The sequence below is a fragment of the Salvelinus alpinus genome, chromosome 29 (genome assembly GCF_045679555.1).
Source record: "Salvelinus alpinus chromosome 29, SLU_Salpinus.1, whole genome shotgun sequence".
NCBI lineage: Eukaryota > Metazoa > Chordata > Actinopteri > Salmoniformes > Salmonidae > Salvelinus > Salvelinus alpinus.
This window is the reverse complement of record NC_092114.1, coordinates 46708854-46733025: the sequence shown is the minus strand read 5'-3', so window position 1 is coordinate 46733025 and position 24172 is coordinate 46708854. Positions and strand designations below refer to the sequence as shown.

General features: G+C 40.2%; 1 protein-coding gene across 4 annotated transcripts; it reads left to right on the top strand.

Moving 5' to 3' along the window:
• Positions 1–320: 320 nt before the first annotated feature.
• LOC139558836 (upstream stimulatory factor 2-like) lies at positions 321–21755 on the top strand. Of its 4 annotated transcripts, none has more exons than XM_071374338.1 (11): positions 321–826; positions 10816–10856; positions 10998–11110; positions 11396–11515; positions 11749–11911; positions 13106–13193; positions 13478–13522; positions 14184–14242; positions 18404–18498; positions 18733–18861; positions 19178–21755. In XM_071374338.1, the coding sequence occupies exons 1-11, from the start codon at positions 789–791 to the stop codon at positions 19265–19267; spliced, it is 981 nt and encodes a 326-aa protein (XP_071230439.1). In that variant the 5' UTR covers positions 321–788; the 3' UTR covers positions 19268–21755. The 4 variants fall into 4 exon arrangements, with proteins under 4 accessions (XP_071230439.1, XP_071230438.1, XP_071230442.1 ...); XM_071374337.1 differs by having other exon boundaries at positions 10816–10868; XM_071374341.1 differs by lacking the exon at positions 13478–13522.
• Positions 21756–24172: the final 2417 nt, after the last annotated feature.

Sequence of the window (24172 nt, the reverse complement as noted above, 5' to 3'; positions counted from 1 at the left end):
AATCAAGTTAAGCTGCTGATTTCAATTGCACTAGACACTGTGCTTGACTATGGCAGGAGCTCACCGGAGCTGAGTACCGGCACCCCAAATGTTATACTCCTTGAGCTTCTGTTCCTCTTATGGGATATTAGCTCAAAAGTATTGTGGAGCTCCTGCACCAAAATACAAACAGTACATAGACCCAACATGAATACCGGCACCTATTTCAGTCAGTCCAGCAATGACTACACAAACTTTTGTTCAAGGCTGAGCAAGAATGATTCGGATACAATACTTTAATTTCACAAGTTCAGCGGAATCAAGAGTCAACCCGTGTTTATAATAGACTCCACTCCATACTTTATTATCGACAACGACAAGGCAACTTTATACGCAGCCTTGCGGATGGATACATTTAACACCACTATGAGTGCAAATAGCCCAACCAGGGAACAATAAATAAAACATTTATAGAAGGTACAAAATAAACCAGTTAGTCACGGAAATATCTGCCCAATTCCCATCTATAAATCCTACGGTAAATTTCGTTAGAAGCTTTTACAGTAGCCAATTCTGACAACCGAATCTCGGATTTTCCAAGAAGAGGGGGACGTGATAGAGTCAAAAGAACACACAGAACGAAACCACCTTCCAGCTCTGCAGCGGTCTCCATTTTAACTGTTTGCCCGGTCGGTACCTCACGTGTTCTGGACGGTCTTTCTCACATGACCCTTGTTTGTCCCCGTGATCAGTACTTCCAACTCCGTATTTCAGTGTCGCTGAATATCACATTTTAAACTGTAACCTTCATGGATATGCATGAACAGAGTTTGGACAGCTCTACAGGGTAAGAAAACGCATTCTACGCTCACCGCTCACAATAGCTTCACAGGCCTAGGCACCATCTTTGCAACACATTAGCGCGATAGCTATATGAACACATGTTTTATTTCCTGTAATATATTTAGTTTTGTAAATCCAATGCATCAGACCAATATCTTTTAACGTGTTTGTTTAATATGTCGTGCTTTGCATTCAGTTATTATTGCTATGGTTTATTTTCTCGACTCAGTCAAGCGAGACCAGCGACAGTCTTGTAGGTCAACTATGTAGCTGTAACTGTCAAAGTATTACAACGGTTTTAATGTCAGTGATGTGATTAGAAAGTGTATGATGCCGCTATTTTTGTTGAGAAATGCATCAAAATAAGATTCATAATAATGCACGATGTATATACACAACTTCCTATAATTCTCAGTGTTACGCCAGTAAAAAAAAATACATTATCCTCCTGTGATTTGTTTGTTTGCAGCCCATAATGAACAGCAATGATAATATCATTTATTGGTTACATGAAACTGGCTACATTTGAATAATGCAGTTGCTTCAATGATTCCATTATATAATTTTGCAATATTCCACTATTGGTTTAATAATAATTTATCTAATTTGTAAAGCGCGTTCTCACACCCAAGGCGCATACAATCCTTGAAAGTTTCTCTTAACAGCACGGTCTTGAGCTCTGCCTTAGACAGAGACTGCAGTCATAATGTTTTAGCCTCTGTTCGAAGGATTAAGTGGGCGTTACCAATTTGTCAACGTTTTCGAAGTGGAGGGAAAAAACGTCAGCCAATATGGGTAAAAATACAAAAAAAACGTCAGCCAATATGGGTAAATTTTACTAATTCAACTTTAGCAGTCTAGTATGGTGATGAGTCCACATTTAGAATGTCATCTTTTTTCCGCTAACACAACGCCAGGGGCACTCTTGCTACTGATATCAGTGTACAGTAACACGGAACACAAACCAGCTGCGCGCGTGCGCTATCGTGCATACATTTATTTTGTCCCCCTACACCAAATGCGATCACGACACGCAGGTTAAAATATCAAAACAAACTCTGAACCAATGACATTAATTTGGGGACAGGTCGAAAAGCATTAAACGTGTATGGCTAGTTAGCTTGCACTTGCTAGCTAATTTGTCCTATTTAGCTAGCTTGCTGTTGCTAGCTAATTTGTCCTGAGAAAAAACATTTAGTTGCTATTTTACCTGAAATGCACAAGGTCTTCTACTCCGACAATTAATCCACACATAAAACGGTCAACCGAATCGTTTCTAGTTCTCTCCTCCTTCCAGGCATTTTCATCTTTGAATTTATATGGTGATTGTCATCTACACTTTCATATTATTACCACGACAACAGGCAAAACAGTTCATCTTTTAATCACCCACGTGGGTATAACCAATGAGGAGATGGCACGTGGGTACCTGCTTCTATAAACCAATGAGGAGATGGGAGAGGCAGGACTTGCAGCGCGATCTGCCTCAGAAATAGGAATGACTTCTATTTTAGCCCTTGGCAAAGCAGACGCTCGTTGGCGGCACAAGCAGTTTGGGTCCAATAATTGAATAACATATATTCCTAAATTTATTTTGCAACGCGAGTGGTGTAGTCAGGGTATAAGAAGTACACAGTAATGCACGGATTGACTCCTAACCCGCAGTCTCCTGTTATATCCGCAGGGCTGACTGTTTTAGGGTCATTAGGCTACATATTGTGTGGATGAGGGGCAGGCGGGTTGAATAAAGAGATAACAATACATAAATAAGTCCATAAAGGTATAATATTGTGCCATTTATATCTATAGGCTACCTTGAGGTTTTTCTTTAATTATGTTTGGCTATCTGGCATTGGTGCGTAAGCCTAAACTTTAGGGCCTAACTACGCACGCCAAATACCAAACACATCAATCCCTAAATGCTTTTGGGAACGGGCAGAAAAAGGTAATATTGATTTTTGGAGGCAAAAATGTTGGAGATTAATATTAGAAAAGCTGTGAAATGGAGAGTTGAAAATAAAGAGAAGGGAGGGCAAGAAAAGTCATGTTTGGGAAATATTTGTTGAAGTGGTAAAGGGGGTTGATACCATTGCCGGTGTTGTGTCAAATCTCTCCCCTGCCAGAACCCCCCCCCCCCCCCTCTCTCTTTGCGTGAACGCGCACGCACTCAATTCTTCATTGCTGGGACTTCCTTGCTAGTTGAGATTTCTGATCACGTTAGGCTGCGTTTCATTTTATTTTTTATGTCAGTTTGATCGCACTAGTAATGTCTGCAGTTTTTGGTTTGGCTATTTGTTTCAAGTGTATGAGTCTATAAATAAATCTCTTTGACAAAATTCGTCATCTCTCCCATGTCTTATTCAACTAGTAGTTGTTCTGAAATGTTTATTGCTTGCATACATTTTACTCCCTCCTCTATGTTTAATATAACACACATATATAAATTATACATTTCAGTTGCCTATCCTGACGTGAAGTTTGTTCTATAGAAAATATTTGACTATGATGTGTGCAACAGAAAGTATTTGACTCTAGCCACAAAGTTTAAGGAAATTAGAAAGGCCATTTTCTTGCCTGCCGAAATCCCCCCCTAATAATTTCCTTAATTTTGTGGCTAGAGTCAGATACTTTCTGTGGCACACATCAGAGTCGAATACTATCTATAGAACAAACTTCACGTCAGGATAGGCAACCAAAATGAATAATTAATGTACAGTTGAAGTCGGATGTTTACCTACACTTAGGTTGAAGTCATTAAAACTCATTTTTCAACCCCTCCACAAATTTTTTGTTAACAAACTATAGTTTTGGCAAGTCGGTTAGGACATCTACTTTGTGCATGACACAAGTCATTTTTCCAACAATTGTTTACAGACAGATTATTTCACTTATAATTCACTGTATCACCATTCCAGTGGGTCAGAAGTTTACATACACTAAGTTGACTGCCTTTAAACAGCTTGGAAAATTCCAGAAAATGATGTCATGGCTTTAGAAGCTTCTGATAGGCTAATTGGCATAATTTAAGTCAATTGGAGGTGTACCTGTGGATGTATTTTAAGGCCTACCTTCAAACTCAGTGCCTCTTCGCTTGACATCATGGGAAAATTAAAAGAAATCAGCCAAGACCTTAGAAAAAAAAATTGTAGACCTCCACAAGTCTGGTTCATCCTTGGGAGCAATTTCCAAACGCCTGAAGGTACCACGTTCATCTGTACAAACAATAGTACACAAGTATAAACACCATGGGACCACGCAGCCGTCATATTGCTCCTAGAGATGAACGTACTTTAGTGTGGAACGTGCAAGTCAATCCCAGAACAACAGCAAAGGACCTTGTGAAGATGCTGGAGGAAACAGGTACAAAAGTATCTATATCCACAATAAAACAAGTCCTATATTGACATAACCTGAAAGGCTGCTCAGCAAGTAAGAAGCAACTGCTCCAAAACTGCCATAAAAAAGCCAAACTACGGTTGCTATTGCACATGGGGACAAAGATTGTACTTTTTGGAGAAATGTCCTCTGGTCTGATGAAACAAAAATAGAACTGTTTGGCCATAATGACCATTGTTATGTTTGGAGGAAAAAGGGGGAAGCTTGCAAGCCGAAGAACACCATCCCAACCGTGAAGCACGGGGGTGGCAGCATCATGTTGTGGTTGTGCTTTGCTGCAGAAGGGACTGGTGCACTTCACAAAATAGATGGCTTCGTGAGGAAGGAAAATTATGTGGATATATTGAAGCAACATCTCAAGACATCAGTCAGGAAGTTAAAGCTTGGTCGCAAATGGGTCTTCCAAATGGACAATGACCCCAAGCATACTTTCAAAGTTGTGGCAAAATGGCTTAAGGACAACAAAGTCAAGGTATTGGAGTGGCCATCACAAAGCCCTGACCTCAATCCTATAGAACATTTGTGGGAAGAACTGAAAAAGCGTGTGCGAACAAGGAGGCCTACAAACTTTACTTAGTTACACCAGCTCTGTCAGGAGGAATGGGCCAAAATTCACCCAACTTATTGTGGGAAGCTTGTGGAAGGCTACCTGTAACGTTTGACCCAAGTGAAACAATTTAAAGGCAATGCTACCAAATACTAATTATTAAATGTATGTAAACTTCTGATCCACTGGGAATGTAATGAATTAAATAAAAGCTGAAATAAATCGTTCTCTCTACTATTATTCTGACATTTCACATTCTTAAAATAAAGTGGGGATCCTAACTGACCTAAGATAGGGAATTTTTACTAGAATTAAATGTCAGGCATTGTGGAAAAACTGAGTTTAAATGTATTTGGCTAAAGTGTATGTAAACTTCAAACTTCAACCGTATTTATTTTAGCATCTTGACAGAATGTGAATGCACAGTTATACCGTCTGTAAAGGTGCTATGTTTATCAGCATCATAAAAGCTGATAGTATTCCAACCACATAAAATAGGCCTATTCATCCAAGCTGAACAGAAATCTTATTATAAACATTTTGGGTAATTTTCACAGATTTCTCTTTCCTTACAACCGGTGAAACTGATGTCATATGGACATTTTGCAAAGAAAATCTTTCCTGTTATTTTTTGGGGGAGGTGGGGGGGGGTTTCATTTTCATTAGGGCTGTGACGGTAATTGAATAACTGATGGTTATGGATGAAGCCCGCCATGAAAATAAAATAACCGTCAAAACCATTTAAATAGGCCTACATGCATTTGAGGATTTAAAAAAAAATGTAATGTTAACTTCATTTTCATGTAGATCAACATGACCTAATAGCGGGAGTGTTTACTAATGACAAAAGCAACTTAGTCTGGCTATTAAACGTACTATGTGTCCTCTTTCCAACTTTCCTTTGATGCTTGAGCAGCTCATCCCTAGATGCGCGGGGTGTAGAGTACTATGCAAAAAGAAATGTATGTGTGGACTTTCTTTTATTCAATGCACATTTCCATTCCTTGCTAGTAAATAAATCTGTCTTTAAACAAAAAAAAAGTTTGTCTGACTTCATTAATTATTCAACAGCAGTCGACAAGGTTGTTCTGGCTCTGTGGCCTACAATGCGCACATTTCCTCTCCAATCTGGCATGGTGTTATTTCATACAGAATCTTTTCTTAATTGATAGACTGGCCGATATACCACCCTAGGTGAGCCCAACAAAAATTGACACCCTCCTATCCCCACAAAGTAGAATACCGTTAATCCCTGTCATTTGGTTACATACATTTCTGTTAATGCATGTATTAATTACAGTAATATACCCATCTCATTGTCGGAGTGGAAACGTTGTTTGCAGAGCTCACAACCTGCTCCACTTGTGAGAAACAAGTTTTGGTTTATTTCATACCATAATTTACACGCTCCATGTGAGAGCAATGAGCATGTGTCTGGTTTCTCTATCCTGTTAGTGTTGATGGCACGCAAGTGCCTGAGCACACACAAAAGTATCTGGCCTGCTTTTCGTAAATGTCAAATGTAGGAAAGTGCCCAGTTGGGCTTCTCAGTCATTTTTTTAAAATTTCTTCACCTCACACAGTAAGACAGTGAAGTCCGTAGAAGTATTATAATAATATTAATATTTGACATGCATTCTTTCCAACACTCTCCCCTTTGATAATCAGTATCGCTGATAAATATGCTGTTTCTTTTAATGATTGTCTATGTCATCTTCATACTATAGCATAGCTGTCCCTTTCATACTTTCCTTGTCAATTCATTATCTTCTAGCCTACTTTTGGAAAGCCTAAGGTAGACCTAGGTTTTTTAATACATTTTAAGGAAAGGCAAAGCATTTGCTCTTGAGTCTGACATGCGTTGGTGGCTTTGATTGATGTGTGCTTTTACAGGGGTGTGTGAGTTTGCTGATTCTCTATAGGCCTATATGTCCATTTAGAAAGTTTCCTAAAGTATCTTGTCTGGACACCATCTCTTTATTAAAAAGCAAACGCTCCTGTCCTGATTTTTAAAAATATTGTTAAATACCAATTTCCAGTAGCTTAGGCTGCGTTATCTCTCTGATTACGGTGTCCTCTCTTTGAAGAACATATGCCAATGCCATCGAATGACAGAGAGAACCTATCAGACTTTGTTTGAATGGTTTTGTGCGTCGAAATAGGATCTGTTTTTTTTTTTATATGCCGAAAAGCCAACAGACAAGGACATGGTAGGCATATGTCTTTGTTTATGTTGTCAATACGAAAATGTGACATTCTCTCCAACCTGGCATTTGTTGATTTAATAAGTAATAACCTGAATAATAATGTAACGCCATGATAATACAAAGTGTATTGGCTTGTTTCAAATAGGTTTTTATTAAGAAGCATATCTATGTAAAAAAAAAAATAATTATCTTCCCTCATCCCCGAACAGTTATGTCGGTGACCGTGTACATTGGCCTGGCCAATTATGTAACCTCATATTCCAAGACCGTCATAGCTCAAATTTTCACCCCAGTCCCTAAGCATCTTTGCGCCAAGAAAGAACCAGAAATGACGTAACTTTACCGATGTCAACTAGATAGAATGAATGCTTCAATCATTTATGACATTATTCTGGTGAGCAAGGGTTTATTTAGTAATCTAGGGCAACATAATGACAGAAAAGGGGCCTCCCAAGTGGCGCAGTGGTCTAAGGCACTGCATCGCAGTGCTAGAGGTGTCACTACAGACCTGGGTTCGATCCCGGGCTGTATCACAGCCGGCCGTGATCGGGAGTCCCATAGGGCGGCGCACAATTGGCCCAGCGTTGTCCGGGTTAGGGGAGGGTTTGGCCAGGGGGCTTTACTTGGATCATTGTGCTCTAGCGAGTTCTTCTGGCGGGCTGGGAGCCTGGAGCCTGACCTCGGTTGTCAGTTGAACTGTGTTTCCTCTGACACATTGGTGCGGCTGGCTTCCGGGTTGAGCGGGCGGGTGTTAAGAAGCGCGGTTTGGCGGGTCATGTTTCGGAGGACGCATGACGAAACCTTTGCCTCCCGAGCCTGTTGGACAAGATCTAAATTGGAGAGAAAAAGGGTTGTAAAATCTTTTATATAATGACAGAAGAGAGGTTAATGAAACAAATATCCTACTAAATTGGTTGAAATGATATGCAAAAACATATCAAAATCAGTCACAACAAATTCCTACACCCCTGTCAAAAAATAGTTATGCCGTCTTTTATTATTATTATTATTTTTATTATTATTATTATTATTTTTTTTCTCTCACTTTTTCACATATAGTCTGGTGGATGGCTTATTAGCAATTGCGGGCAGGTGAAAAAATGGCTGACTCATGCACCGCTAGTACACACAGTCACTTATAGTCCAGCGAATAGGTGAAATAATTGTTCCATTTTATGATAAAAGTATCAGACTTGGTACATTAATACTAGATACATTAAGGAACATTTTAAAGATTGGAGGCAGTATGGGAAGCTTGTCAGTTAATCTGGATGTCATGTTCAAAGTAAAATAGGGTAAAGTCATTCCAAACAATATAAAAATGACTTTGTAACTTTGTAATGTTATCTACCCACTAAATAAACCGCACAGATAATATAGACAATAATTATCATCATAAAGTACTCTTAAGACCTTCATGGAGGTCACATCAAGGTCATTTTGACCATAGACCAGCGGTTATAGGGGAAAAAATTGGACTTTGATAGAGCCACCAAATTTCACACACACTTAGGGCATGTCTAAATAAATATTTTAGGCTATAGTGCCATCGCAGATTTAGTCCTTTACCCCCCCCTGGCGGTCATTTCTAATATGGCCGCTGAAAAATAGGCAAAGAAACCCAAGATGGGGGAACTTGTTGGATAGATTTCACCAGGGATACTCTGCTATAGTCAGAGAGCAAGCAGACGCCAATGTTCCAACATGTATAAAGGACATGTGGTTGGACATGGTGAAGTCAGATTTGTTTGTGGTTCTGCAACAAAGGAGAGCTATTATAAGCAGGTTGCATAACATAATGTAAAGGTGATAAGGATGAATCTATTAAACCAAAGGCGCCATGCCTTGACTTTTTCCACATTTTGTTACGTTACAGCCTTATTCTAAAATATATATATTTTTTAAATTCCGTCATCAATCTACATGCAATACCCCATAATGAAGACCAAATGCAATTGATTGGACATGATTTGGAAAGGCACACAGAGAGATCCTTGATGAAAACCTGCTCCAGAGCGCTCAGGACCTCCGACTGGGGGCGAAGGTTCACCTTCCAGCAGGACAACGCACTAAGCACACAGCCAAGACAACGTAGGAGTGGCTTTGGAACAAGTCTCTGAATGTCCTTGAGTGTCCCAGTCAGAGTCCGGACTTGAAACTGATCAAACATCTCTGGAGAGACCTGAAAATAGCTGTGCAGCGACGCTCCCCATCCAACCTGACAAAATCAAGGGGTCTGTATACTTTCCGAATGCACCGTATCTCAAGGAAATTACATGACATCATAATGTTATGACTTAAGCTCCTAACATATTTTTTTGGGGGGGGGGGTTTATCAGGGCAGGCCTTATGTGACAAGTGTGTGGCATTGAGAGAGATTCAACAGGTGAAATCAACTTGGTTGATCAAGTACATCTCAGTAGTATGCTGCTCCAATCTGAGGGCTTTTGTACAGGTGCCAACCAGCTGCATGGGGCCGTTGTGAGCACGATTCACATGGCCATATCTCCTTAAATAATTGGTACATACAGCCCAATGGCTGAAAATGTTTGAGGGGGGCCTGGAAAACAAAATAAGATGCCATATATACATAACCTTAAATGTTTTTGTAGAAAAGTGGTGAAACTGTGGGCAAAAAAATTGTTAGTTCTAGTAGTTGACATGTAAACACTTTAAAAAGTAATATGGGTGTTCGCTGATCGAGGCAAAGGGTGGCTATTTTGAAGAATCTCAAATATAAAATATATTTTGATGTGTTTAACACTTTTTTTGGTTACTACATGATTCCATATGTGTTATTTCATAATTTTGATGTCTTCACTATTATTCTACAATGTAGAAAATAGTAAAAATAAAGAAAACCTTTGAATGAGTAGGTGTTCTAAAACTTTTGACCGGTAGTGTAGTAATAAAATAAATATTCCAAAACATACATCATGTTTGTAAAAAGGCACTAAAGTAATACTGTAAAAAATGTGGCAAAGCATTCACTTTCTGTCCTCAATTCAAAGCATTATGTTTGTGTCAGGGCTACAACACATTAGTGACTACCACTCCATATTTTCAATCATAATTTGTATGCTTGGATTCGTTAAGGACTGGGGAGTTTTTCAGGATAAAAAATAAACAGAATGGAGTTGAGCAACAATAAAATCTGTAATAAGTCAAGGGGTATGAATACTATCTGATGGCACTGTAATGTAATATTCTGTTTTGTGTAAATGTTAAGAAAATTTACAGCAAACCTTCCCTGTACACGTTACTTTTTATGTAAAATCCCATGGGAATGTATTATGTCCTTGTGGCCTTTGGTCGCCAGGGGGTAATGGACAAAATATATGATGACTAGCCAAAAATACTTCTTTAGACATGCCCCAGCTGTGTGTGAAATTTGGTGGCTGTATCACAAGGTCCACAATTTTTCCCGTCGACACTGGACTATGATCAAAATAACCTCAATATGACCCCCATGAAGGTCTTAAAGCTATTTTATGATCAGAATTATTGTCTTTATTATCTGTGGGGTTTATATAGTGGGCAGATAAAAACATTGTTTGGAGTGATTTTACCCTATTTTCTTTTAACAGGAAATCCGATTGGCAGCCATTTATTAAAATGGCCGCCCTGGTTGACTGACATGCTTCCCAGACTGCCTCCAATCTTTAAAATGTTCCTTAAGGTATTTAGTATTAGTGTATCAAGTTCGATACTTGTATCATAAAGTGGAACGATCTTGGTATATTACGTTCTTATCTGCTGGACTATTATTAATTAGCCTATAGCACACAGCTGATCAATTGAATATGAGTGTTTATAACAAAAAATCCCTTCTCTTTCCATCAGTCACGAGAAACAGGAAACAGAGGAGATTCTACAACTGGAAGGTAGGTATCGGGGTGTGTGAAATTTACTCAGTTCAAACGGGTAATTATGGAATGTGTGTGTGTGTGTGTGTGTGTGTGTGTGTGAGTGAGAGAGAGCGCTTAAGTGTGGGTTCTAACATGCTAGTGTGTTTTTCTCAAAAGGTGTGGGGACAGAGGAGCAGACTGCAGTTACCATAGAGAGTGTACAGCAGGCTGCAGCTTTTGCGGATCATAATGTTCAATACCAGTTCCGCACAGAGAACAGTGGAGGACAGGTGAGCTCAATCAATGACCTAGCCAATTTTGAACACACACAGTTCTTACTACCACAGTAACACAAAACTCCCCTTGTCTGGCTGAACAAATAACAAGAAGAATCTGTAGATTATGTGTAAATAATTTTGTCTGTATATTCTGTTTATTGTTGTCGGCACCATTTCTCCAGGTCAAATTCCTGGTACATGTCAAATGTACTTGGCGAAGAATCAGAATAAACTTTATATCTGAAATGTTTGGCATACTCCTGTCCTGACCTCTCCCCTTGACTTTCTTCACTCCAGGTGACCTATCGTGTGGTCCAAGTGACAGATGACCAGCTAGAGGTAGCAGGCGACGGGACTGGGGCAGTCAGTGTGGTTTCCACTGCTGCATTTACTGGAGTACAGCAAGCAGTGGCACAGGTGTGTGGGTGTGTGGGTGTGGGTGTGTGGGTGTGTGTGTGTGTGTGTGTGTGTGTGTGTGTGTGTGTGTGTGTGTGTGTGTGTGTGTGTGTGTGTGTGTGTGTGTGTGTGTGTGTGTGTGTGTGTGTGTGTGTGTGTGTGTGTGTGTGTGTGGGCATACCCTATCATCTTAGGGGAGTAGTGCTGTCTAATTTGCCCTTTCTCTCGCTCTCTCTCTCTCTCTCTCTCGCTAGGCTGTCATTCAGAACCCCTTCAGTAATGGGGGTAGTCCAGCGGGGGAGACGGTGGGAGGGGAAACGCGTTTTGCCTATTTCCCTGCTGCCACTGTCAGTGTCAGTGATGGGGCAGCCACAGCAGTGTCGGTGCAGGCTGACCCAACACTCACACAGGCCGGAGGTGAGTAGCCACCAATCCTAGTATGAAACCCACATATAGTGTAACCATTCACTAGTGCAGCTCATACATAGCATTATGTTATGGTATTGATCAAAGATATACTGTATAAATATATATATTTTTTTTTTACTAATTCATTTGTAACCCTCTTCTGAGTTCCAATCAGTTTTAACCTAGTATCTTGGTGTTGGAGTATGTGGTCTGTAGTCAGAATGGGAAGGTTAATGTGTGTGTAACCATAAATAATGTAGTGCAGTGCCTCCACCTAATAAGTAATGTACCCCTAAAGATCTATATTTACAGGGAGAAAAGGCACAAATAGATATCCCCTTGAACTATGATAAAGAATGATCACAACAAACAAGATGTACAGTCATTCTTTATTATTAAAGTCAAGACGTATCAATTCAGTTTCAATCCAAAACTCAAGCTTGAATCAAGTTATTAACCAAAAGTTATCAACATAATTTCAATTACATCTATGTACACTTAATTGGTAAGGACCTGATACTCACAGCCCTAAATCCAGATCGTGACTGATGAGAAGCGAACGGGCCAGTGGCTGTCCCATTCAAACACGGTAGATAAAAAGTCCCTCTTCTGAAAAGGATAAAAACACAGTACTCCTCGAATAATCAAGACTGGTCCCAATGTAGCTAATTATATAGCTACAGTTCATCGCTTGTTTTACCACAACCAGTAGCTAACGTTACTAAAATCACCCAGAGCTCAGTCTCTCACAGCATCTGTCTGTCGAGCATCTGAGCGGAGAGAGAGAAAAAGCAGAAATCATCCAATGATGGTTGAACCAAAAACAAATCCAATGCTGTCCTCACGGTGGTCTGGGATGCGGGACTAGCTAAGAGTTCATCACTTTGGTTTACTCAGACCGCATTACAACAGCTTTTTAAAGCAATAGCTAAAACAATAAAATAGCTGTCTTGCTAGCTCACGGAGTTCACAGGGTGGTCCTCCCTTCACTCTCTCGCGTGTCTAACTGTTGCCTTGCAATGGTCCATCTCCAAAATATGTCCCACATGCAACACAGTAAATAATTGTCTGTAAAAATACATATATTTGACTGAATATAGTTTTGACTATTGCCTTTATCTCAATTGGGCCAGAGACGTTAAGTCACAATAGTCTTTCTTGGGAATCATATAAATCCCTGATTTGTACTACCTCTGACACTAGGTCAGTTCTATGTGATGATGAGCCCACCTGATGGGTTGCAAGCTGGCACGCCAAGGACCATTGCCCCTCGCACACACACCTACACCACGTGAGTACGGCTTCACCTGCCACACAGTTTAGTGTTCCATACACATTCATCACACCCCAATGCTCCCCCATCTACGTGGTTGATGTTCATCTCACTTCTCCCTCCCAACTCCACATTGGAATGGACTTTCCCTAGCTAAACCTTCAGGAAATGATCACCTCTTTGTATTTACCCGCCAATTTTGGCATGATTTGGTTTGTGATTGTGTGGATCATGATAAAACATTCAAAAGAAATCAAAACGTGAGAAAACAAAAAACTGTCCCACTTACCTGCCATCCCCAGAGACCACGGTGAAAATGAGATACTACAGCATGGCAGTTCAAACTGGTGAGGACTACTTTCGCTCGCATCCTCTAAAACTAACCCCCTCTCCTCCCATCCTTGGCAGATGTGTGGTGAATCCACTAGTCGTGATGAATCATATGTCTTAGTGTACCTGTCAGGTGAACGTGATGTATAGTGTGTGTGTGTATATAGCTTTGGGTTATAAGTTCACCGAAGGAGTCCTCTTCAATGGGGGCGAGGAAACGTCTCCGGAATACTTTATTTGGATAGTCCATCCATAGATACTCTACAGTCAGTAACATTTCAGCTAACAATCTACTAACCCTAGCCCTATCCCTTATCCTAACCCTTAGCTTAAGCCTTACTTTAACCATAGCCCAAACATTAGCAAGCAGTTGCTTATCAATAGATAATTTGTTGATAGTATGGTGGATTCATGCAGGTCCCATGTGGCTCAGTTGCTAGAGCCTGGCACGTGCAATGCCAGAGTTGTTGGTTCAATTCCCATGGGGGGCCAGTACAAAAAAGTATGAAAATGTATGCACTCTGGATAAGAGCGTCTGCTAAATGACTGACTAAATTATTAAATTTGCGCAATGTATATGAATACAGTCAATTTGTTTGTTTTTATGAGTGTGGGTTTGACAGTGCTTAACGGTGACATAAAATGTGATCATTTATTTGTCTTTGTCTCTCTTTGCAGGAAGATGGATGGTCCACGGGCACCTAGGGATGAGAGAAGGAGAGCACAACACAATGAAGGTAAACTGATTATAGAAAGTATTTATCTGGCAAATGGAAACTTGAAAGTAAAAGTTCAGATTTACCATGGGCATAGAGAGAAAAAGGAGGAGCCTTAAGAAATGTTTTTTGTATAATAAAAAAAAAATGACACTGAACAAAATTATAAATGCAACATGTAAAGTGTTGGTCCCATGTTTCACGAGCTGAAATAAAAGACCCTAGACATGTTCCGTGCGCACAAAAAGCGTATTTCTCTCAAATGTGCACAAATTCGTTTACATCCCTGTGTGGCTAATCAAGAAACGGATTAAACAGCATGATCATTACACAGGTGCGCTTTGTGCTGGGTACAATAAAAGGCCACTCTAAAATGTGCAGCTTTCTCACAAAAAAATGCCACAGATGGCTCAAGTTTTGAGGGCGCTTGCAATTGGCATGACTGCAGGAATGTCCACCAAAGCTGTTGCCAGAAAATGTATTGTTAATTTCTACAATAAGCCGCCTCCAACATCATTTTAGAGAATTTATCACTACATTCAACCGGCCTCACAACCGTAGACCACGTGTAACCACGCCAGCTCAGGACCTCTACAGCCAGCTTCTTAACCTGCAGGATTGTCTGAGACCAGCCACCTGGAAAGCTGGTGAAACTGAGGGTTTCTGAAGAATTTATGCACAAACTGTCAGAAACCGCCTCGGGAAAGTTCATCTGCGTGCTCGTCATCCTCCCCAGGGTCTTGACCTGACTGCAGTTCAGCGTCATAACAGACTTCAGTGGGCAAATGCTCTCCTTCGATGGCCACTGGCAAGCTAGAGAAGTGTGCTCTTCACGGATTAATCCCGGGTTTCAACTGTACTGGGCAGATGGCAGACCCCGTGTATGGCGTCGTGTGGGCGAGCGGTTTTCTGATATCAACGTTGTGAACAGAGTGCCCCATGGTGGCTGTGCGGTTATGGTATGGGCAGGCATAAGCTACGAACAACAAACACAATTGCATGTTATCGATTGCAATTTTAATGCACAGAGAGATACCATGACGAGATCCTGAGGACAATTGTTGTGCCATTCATATGCCGCCATCACCTCATGTTTCAGCATTATAATGCACAGCCCCATGTCACAAGAATCTGTACACAATTCCTGGAAGCTGAAAATGTCCCAGTTGTTTCATGGCCTGCATAATCACCAGACATGTCACCCATTGAGCATGTTTGGCATGCTCTGGATTGACCTGTACAATGGCGTGTTCCAGTTCCGGCTAATGTCCAGCAACTTCGCACAGCCATTGAAAAGGAGTGGGGCAACATTTTACAAGCCACAATCAACAGGCTGATCAACTCTATGTGAAGAAGATGTCACGCTGAATGAGGCCAATGGTGGTCAAACCAGATACTGACTGGTTTTCTGATCCATGCCCCTCCTTTTTGGGGGGGGGAATCTGTGACCAACAGATGCATATTTGTATTCCCAGTCATGTGAAATCCATAGATTAGGGCCTAATGAATGTATTTGAATTGACTGATTTCCTTATATGAACTGTAACTCTGTAATCTTTGAAATTGTTGCATGTTGTGTTTTTATATTTTTGTTCAGTTGAGTATATTGTGTAAATGGTGTTGACCCGAGGCTTAATCCCTCTGTTTCTTTATGTGATCTTGTATTGAAACCTTAGCTCCTTCAAATTATTAAGATATGGCATTATTAGAGTGCTATCTGAAAGCCACTAATAACATATCATTCACATACTGTCAACACTCATTACATTTAGCATCAACTGATAAACCATGAGTACCATAAATCTTTCCATTTTATCACTGTCTTTGTTAGTTTCGGGAGTTTCCATATCTATTTCCTTCAACTAGGATCCTTATACTCTTCCCGATATGAAAACCCCCTCAATCACTACTGATAATACACACGGATCACTCTCAAACAATGTTTTACTTTTACCCCTATTGTAAGGTTTAATGGATGGGGGATGCCATTGTCCCCTTTTACATTTTAGTCTACCTTAGCAATGTTACTCTATATATATTTATTACCAATTTCCGTTGGATATTCAGTTTCTGCCTCACACTCATTAAATGTCTATTATTTTGAGATTTAATATCACCGAAATTATAAAATACATCGGCCAATTCAGAAATGGAGAGACATTTTTTAAGGTAGCCCTTGAGACTTGAGTTTCTTTCTGGGATCAACATTTATTATAACTGGGCTAGCACTGCCTAACAGTCCACTGTCAAAGAAGTCCTCTGTCCATAAGGTTTCTGGTACTTGAGACAGAATCGACTGAGAGACAGAGCCAGTTTCCCACTCCGTCTTGTGGAGTGGTTCAATTTAGCCTACTCACAAATTGGTTTAGAACTTCATTGCTGGGGATATCAACGAAAACTCCATCGGGAGTACAATAAATTGTAGCCATAAGTTAACAAGTCTACCTATCAAGTTAAAAGGTTGCGTGGGTGAATACAGAAAATCATGTTCAACATTCAATGGTCCTATTGAACAGGGCATGGATTTTGTTTCAGAATGTATTGGTATTGGGTGGTATTTCTTTCATTCTTTACGAAGGCTCTGATTAACGTGGCAATGATATTTTTCATTGGAAGCTGTTTAAAAAGCATAGAACATGTGCCAACCTTTGTCTAAGACTTTATTTCCCAGACCCTTTAGACTGTCATGCAGTGCTTTAACCTTATCATTATCAAATGATCCGTAAAGGGGCCAATGAACATTTCTCCGAATACTTTTTACACCACCTACGTACGTCACAAGTGTATATATATATATTTTTTTACTTTATAAAATCTCTAGTAACCGCATTATACACGCATACAATTTCATCTCTCTTTATCCAACTACGTCTCTCAACCGACACAATTCTACCAACTTCATTAACCGTACCTTCAATGCAGTCCAACTGATTCCTGCTGTAAAGTAGTCTAAACTATGTATATCCAATGTAGTCTATCCGGTTCCTACTAATACATACAGTATCACAACTAACTTTTCCCTTATTACCAATCAAACAATTAGTTAACTTCCTGTAATTGCCTTCAACCTTCTCACTTACAGTGCATTCGGGAACTATTCAGACCCCTTGACTTTTTCCAAATTTTGTTACGTTACAGCCACTTTATTAAATGGATTACATAGTATTTTCCCCCTCGTCAATCTTCCATACAAAAATGGAAATATCACATTTTACATAAGTTTTCAGACCCTTTACTCAGTACTTTCTTGAAGCACCTTTTGACAGCGATTACAGCCTCGAGTCTTCTTGGGTACAAGCTTGGCACACCTGTATTTGGGGAGTTTCTCACATTTCTTCTCTGCAAATCCTCTCAAGCTCTGTCAGGTTGGGTGGGGAGTGTTGCTGCACAGCTATTTTCAGATCTCTCCAGAAATATTTTATCGTGTCCAGGCTCTGGCTGGGCCACTCAAGGATATTCAGAGACTTGTCCCGAAGCCACTCCTGCGTTGTCTTGGCTGTGTGCTTTAGGGTCGTTGTCCTGTTGGAAGGTGAACCTTCGCCACAGTCTGAAGTCCTGAGCGCTCTGGAGCAGGTCAATCTAGTCTCCTAGCCACTGAAAAACATCCCCACAGCATGATGCTGCCACCACCATGCTTCACCGCAGGGATAGTGCAATTTTTCCTCCAGACGTGACGCTTGGCATTCAGGCCAAAGAATTAAATGTGGGTTTCATCAGACCCGAGAATACTGTTTCTCATGGTCTGAGAGTCCTTTAGGTGTCTTTTGTCAAACTCAGAGCAGGCTGTCATGTGCCTTTTACTGAGGAGTGGCTTCCGTCTGTCCACTCTACCATAAAGGCCTAAATGGTGGAGTGCTGCAGAAATTGTCCTTCCGGAAGGTTCTCCCATCTCCACAGAGGAACTCTGGAGCTCTGTCAGAATGACCATCGAGTTCTTGGTCACCTCCCTGACCAAGGCCATTCTCCCCCGATTGCTCAGTTTGGCCAGGCAGCCAGCTCTAGGAAGAGTCTAGAATAAGCCTGTAACATGACAAAATATGGAAAAAGTCAAGGGGCCTGAATACTTTCCGAATGAACTGTATCCCTTGAAGTTACAACAGCTCACCCCAAATTCTACCACCACAGGAGTATGGCTCATGCTGTAGCTTTGACAACTAAAATATGGGATTATTGTGTTTGCAGTGGAAAGACGGAGAAGAGACAAGATCAACAACTGGATTGTCACCCTCTCAAAGATCATCCCAGACTGCAACATAGACAGTACTAAGACTGGAGCAGTGAGTGTGGTCAATTTGCCTATAGAGATTAAGTCCCATAGAACCAACTTTATCAGGACACAGATTAAGCCTAGTCCCGGACTAGAAAACATGCTCAATGGAAACTCTCTATTGAAATAGGTTTTTAGTCCAAAACTAGGCTTAATCTATGTCTGAGAATCTGACCCGCAATGGCAGATTGTTCGAAATCACGATTTCTTATAATAGAAGTAATGTGCAACCTCTTCTCTCCAGAGTAAAGGAGGGATCCTGTCGAAAGCGTGTGACTACATCCGGGAGCTGAGACAGAATAACCAACGATTGCAGGACAGCTTCAAAGAGGTGTTGAGAGTTCAGGCAGACAACGAGCTACTCAAACAACAGGTACACACTTATATGTGTAACTCGCACATTCCACTATGCTGTCTGTGTCAACAACACGTCGGGTGTATTCATTGGTTCACATTGTAGCAAAACATTTTACAACAGAAAAAGTTTGCAACGAAAAAGAGAATTGCTTATTGGACAAGTTTATTTTAGTCCCTCCCTGTTTCAGCCTGTTTGCATTTGTTTGGTAATTTTTTATGCCTATGTATGAAGGTCTTATAAAAGGCCTACATTGAAGAGTCTTCTCACATTTGGTAGTGTTGGCATTTGGTTGTTAACATTGTTTAATTGCGACGTTCTATCATGTTTATAGATTGAGGAGATGAAGAATGACAATGCACTGCTTCGAGCTCAGCTACAACAGCACGGCATAGAGATCAATGGAGATACGACACCACAGTGATCTACTGGACACACACACACACACTCTTACTTACTCACTGGAACACTGGTAAAATACAAATACTTATAGAATACATGAAAGTACACATGCTCACGTGCATGCATCATCAGAAATTGCCACGCATACACACAGAACAGAGTGCTTGAGAGGAAGAAGTGAACTGCTGACTGATCAAGCCCCCTCCAACCCCCACACACACTCTCTTCCAAGGCTGAAAGCTGAAATTCATGACTCTGTAACTAAATTAGTTCCCCACCTCTGCTCAAAGAATAGCCAACTCTTCAAATGTCGTGCATTCACCTAACTCTGTTTTTGTTATGGACAATGACAATTCACATTTATTCTGTTTTAACCTGCTACAGTTTTCCATGGCTTTTTTGGGGCATTTGTTGTGAGTAATACTACCATGTCTGACATGAATGAATCCTTTTGTTTCTCATTTAATGTATTAGTTTACAATGAATGTGTATACAGAATGAAAAGACAGTGGCAGTAGGGATCATAGTGCAAATATAGGGCTGAACTTTGCTGTTCCATTTTCCCTTAGAGATTACAAACCATGGTAGACAAATCAGGCACCTTCATCCTTTGATGCACACCATTTCAAAGGGTTGTTTCATTGTCAAGTGGAGGTAGATGAGAGAATACTGGTTAAGCTGTTTTAAAGGCCTGCGATGTAAAGGTATGGTTGTTGTATTGACACTAGGCCTGACATTGCAGACTATCAGGGCAGTAGGTGATAGCATAGCTCAGGTCATTAGGACAATATATAATATTGGTTCCCAAATTAATTTCAGTCCCCTCTTCCTTGCTTAATTTCTCTTATCTCTTGTGTAGTCCCATCTGGTGCACAATAAATCATTTAACCTGAATATCATTTTCACTATATGGTAATCATGCATATTTGGCATTAAATCATGGTATGTATCTGCTTGTGATAGGTCACTTACCGGTATTCAATACATTAATTGGAGCATGTGTCAGCGTTGCCATGTATAAGATGATAACTGTCCCTGAGTCTCTATGACAGGGGATGCTCATTTTACAGGCATTCAATTCAAATTTGGGACACTGGGTAACTCAACTCAATATTGAGGATCTGAGGGAGAGTTGTATATTATGGATTTTCACCATGTCCTCCAGTAATTTAAAAGTTTGGGAACCAGTGCTATGAAGGATAATTGTAGCACATCCCAGGTCAGCAGTGCTTTAAAGGAATCGTTTGTGAGTGAAGGTTGTCAGCATCCTTGTTTTATCTCCACTGAAAGCAATCACAGCATGGCATTCTAACCACTGGCAAGATTTATTCCAATTGTACAATAACATTTCAATGTTCATACTATAGCATTGACACAATCATTGGATTGGTTCTGTAGTAAGGTGGAGGTGCATTTTCAAGAGCTATATGCCCAATTCCAAGTCGATCCCTAGGCCCTACACTTGGATTGGGATAGGTAAGCAATGTGGTGTTTGCTCCAACTTGCATTCTGATTGGCTAGGTGACATTTTCTGTATTGCTTACATCATATCCTTTTAGGTCTATACTAGTGCCTTGAAGATAGAGGCAAGAGGTGGGTTTGGAAAATTGAGCTACAGTGTTAAAGGATTGGTTCAGAATTTCTTTACCAAATCTGTTTTGATGTAAAGGGCATGTTGTAGAGGGGTCCAGACACGCTAGCAATTTCACTTGGTTTTGAGAAACTTGGACCACCCGCAATAGACTTCCTCATTGCTCGTTCTGCAGTATGCTGCTTCTCCATGTAGCCCGCTCAGCACAGCTGGTAGGGGAAATGGCTTGAGTCTAATAAAATGGAATATAATGTTGAAATTGTGTTATTCTGAAGTGTACAACATCTAAAGACCTGCATCACTACACTGAGAGTGTGGCCATTTCTGAAAGGATGTATTTTTCCGTAGCTCCTATACTGCAGAACGAGCAATGAGAAAGTCTATTGCGGGTGGTCTCTCAGAACCAAGTGAAATCGTTAAAAAAGTGGACACTTATATAACATACTATTTACATTAAAAAAAGATTTGTTCAGAAATGGTGAAGCAATCCTTTACCCCCTTATAAAAAATGTGGGGGCATCTTGTCTGTTTAAAACACCTTATCCAGGGGAGTGGCTAACCTAATGTTTACTACTCGCTATAATTATCCCTTTCTGGCTCGAAGGACCATGAAAAAGAGTCATCCTTTGAGACGGATAGGGACAACAATATACTATATAACTGAAACAAATATGGACAACAGACTTTAGTTTCATTAGCATGAGCTAGCAGGGAGAATATAGTTGCCATGTAATTTTGAACTTGTAGGTCAATTTGTCTTGTATTGCCAATAGGGCTGTCCCCAACTGAAAAAAAACTCTTGGTCCTCCAAGAGTCCGCTGTTCTTTCGACCAATCGATTGGTCAAACATTTTTAAACGTGTATTTTTCATATATAGACACACCCAATGTGTTTTAATAAAATATACTATATACACTGAGCTTGTCTGATGCTTTAAGACACAAATGACTCAAGAGGGAGCCAGAGATAAAGATAACCAAAAGGGAAAAAATTGTTCTGATTCTCCTCCCGCTGCTGCTGGCCTTTGCAGATTCTGCCTTTACGCTCCTGAAGTTGCCGGTAATAGGCTACACAATAGGCCTTGTTGTAACTATATTTGAGAAGGCCAAGTAAAACGCGGGAGAAAGCTCTCACTGAAGATTCAGTTAAGCACCTTGGGGAGTGCCACTGCAGCGGCCGCTGTCAAGCATATAAAACCTGTCAATGTTTTAGAATTCAACTACGGAGTAGGCTAACTTACTGTTTTCAAGTGGTATGTCATATTCGTTGTTGAACTATGAGCAAACCGCTGTTTGCACAGTTTGCATTCTACTTTTTGTTGGTCTTAAGTAGGCCTAATTAGAGTATCAAGTAGCCACTGTATGTACCGATAGGTAAATCTTAGGCTATGATTAGGCTCATTTGCGTGTGCCGTCTGGAAAGAATCTGCCGGATACACAGTTGAATGAAAGGGGATGTTTGGCATATATGTTATTTAGTAATACACCATACAATTCAGGAAAACACATGTTATAAAATATTTTTATTAGTGTTACACCATTGTTCTTAACCATATACAATTTCAGTAGCACAATTAGTGCCTTCAGGAAGTATTCATAACCCTTGACTTATTATACATTTTGTTGTGTTAAAGACTGAATTCAAAATGTATTACTTTTTCTTCACCAATCTACACACTACCCCATAATGAAAAAGTGAAAATATGATTTTAGAAATGTTTGCAAATGTATTCAATTAAATACAGAAATATCTAATTGACATAAGTATTCACACCCCTAAATCAATACATTGTAGAAGCACCTATGGCAGAGATTACAGCTGTGTGTCTTTCTGGGTAAGTCTCTAAGCGCTTTCCACAACTGGATTGTGCAACATTTTCCCATATATTATTTTCAAATGTCTTCATACTTTGTCAAATTGGTTCTTGATCATTGCCATTTGCCTAGATTTTCAAGGAGATTTAAGTCAACTGTAATTCGTCCACTCAGGAACATTCACTGTCTTCTTGATAAGCAACTCCAGTGTAAATCTGGCCTTGTGTTTTAGGTTATTGTCCTGCTGAGAGATGAATACATCTCCCAGCGTCTGGTGGAAAGCAGACTGAACCAGGTTTTCCTCTAGGATTTATCCTGTGCTTAGCTCCATCCCGTTTCTTTTTTTATCCTGAAAAACTCACCAGTCCTTAACGATTACAAGCATGCACATAACATGATTTCGCCACCACTATTTTTGAAAATATGGAGAGTGGTACTCAGTAATGTATTGGATTGGATTTGCCCCAAGCATAACGCTTTGTATTCTTGACAAAAAGTGAATTACTTTGCCACATTTTTTGCAGTATTACTGTAGTGCCTTGTTGCAAACAGGATGCATATTTTGGAATATGTGTATTCTGTACAGGCTTCCTTCTTTTCATTCTGTCAATTAGGTTAGTATTGTGTAGTTACTACAATGTTGTTGATCCATCCTCAGTTTTCTCCTATTACAGCCATTAAACTCTAACTGTTTTAAAGTCACCATTGGCCTCATGGTGAAAACCTTGAGTGGTTTCCTTCCTCTCCGGCAACTGAATTAGGAAGGACGCCTATATCTTTGTAGTGACGGTGTATTCATACACCATCTAAAGTGTAATTAATAACTTCACCATGCTCAAAGGGATATTCAATGTCTGCTTTTATTATTTTTACCCATCTACCAATAAGTGCCCTTCTTTGCGACGCATTGGAAACCTCCCTTTTGTGTTTGAAATTCACTGCTCGACTGAGGGACCTTACAGATAATTGTATGTGTGGGGTACAGAGATGAGGTAGTGTCACGAGAATTATGTTCTCAATGTTCATAAACCCAATTCAATTAACTACTCAGTCTCTCGACCCAGAATTTGTAAGATACTGGTTGAAATGAAACAGACGGAGGCCCAGCTACGATAGTCAGAAAGTTTATTTACGAGAGCGCTGGTTAGTTGTACAAACCATTCATTTTATACTAGCTCCTTACGCACCTACTCTTGCACACAAACAGAATTCATACGCACATACATTTGCACACAAACATTAGGTATCCTACGCACACACTGTCCTGCTACCCAGCCGACAAAGATTAGGGGAGTCCGTGAGAATCACTCCCCGTCCTCCCTCAAGATAGGGAGACCCTGGGAAGTACTCTGTGGCCCCCAGCCAAGGTCGGCACCGAGCCTTGCTCAGACAGTCTGTTTTTAAGATACTATAATAGACATATTGTACAGATATATTGTTATACCCTAATTCTGACTAAAAACTACACTTACAGATATATAATTCTGCTGACTAAAACCATCATTAATTAATTATGATTCTA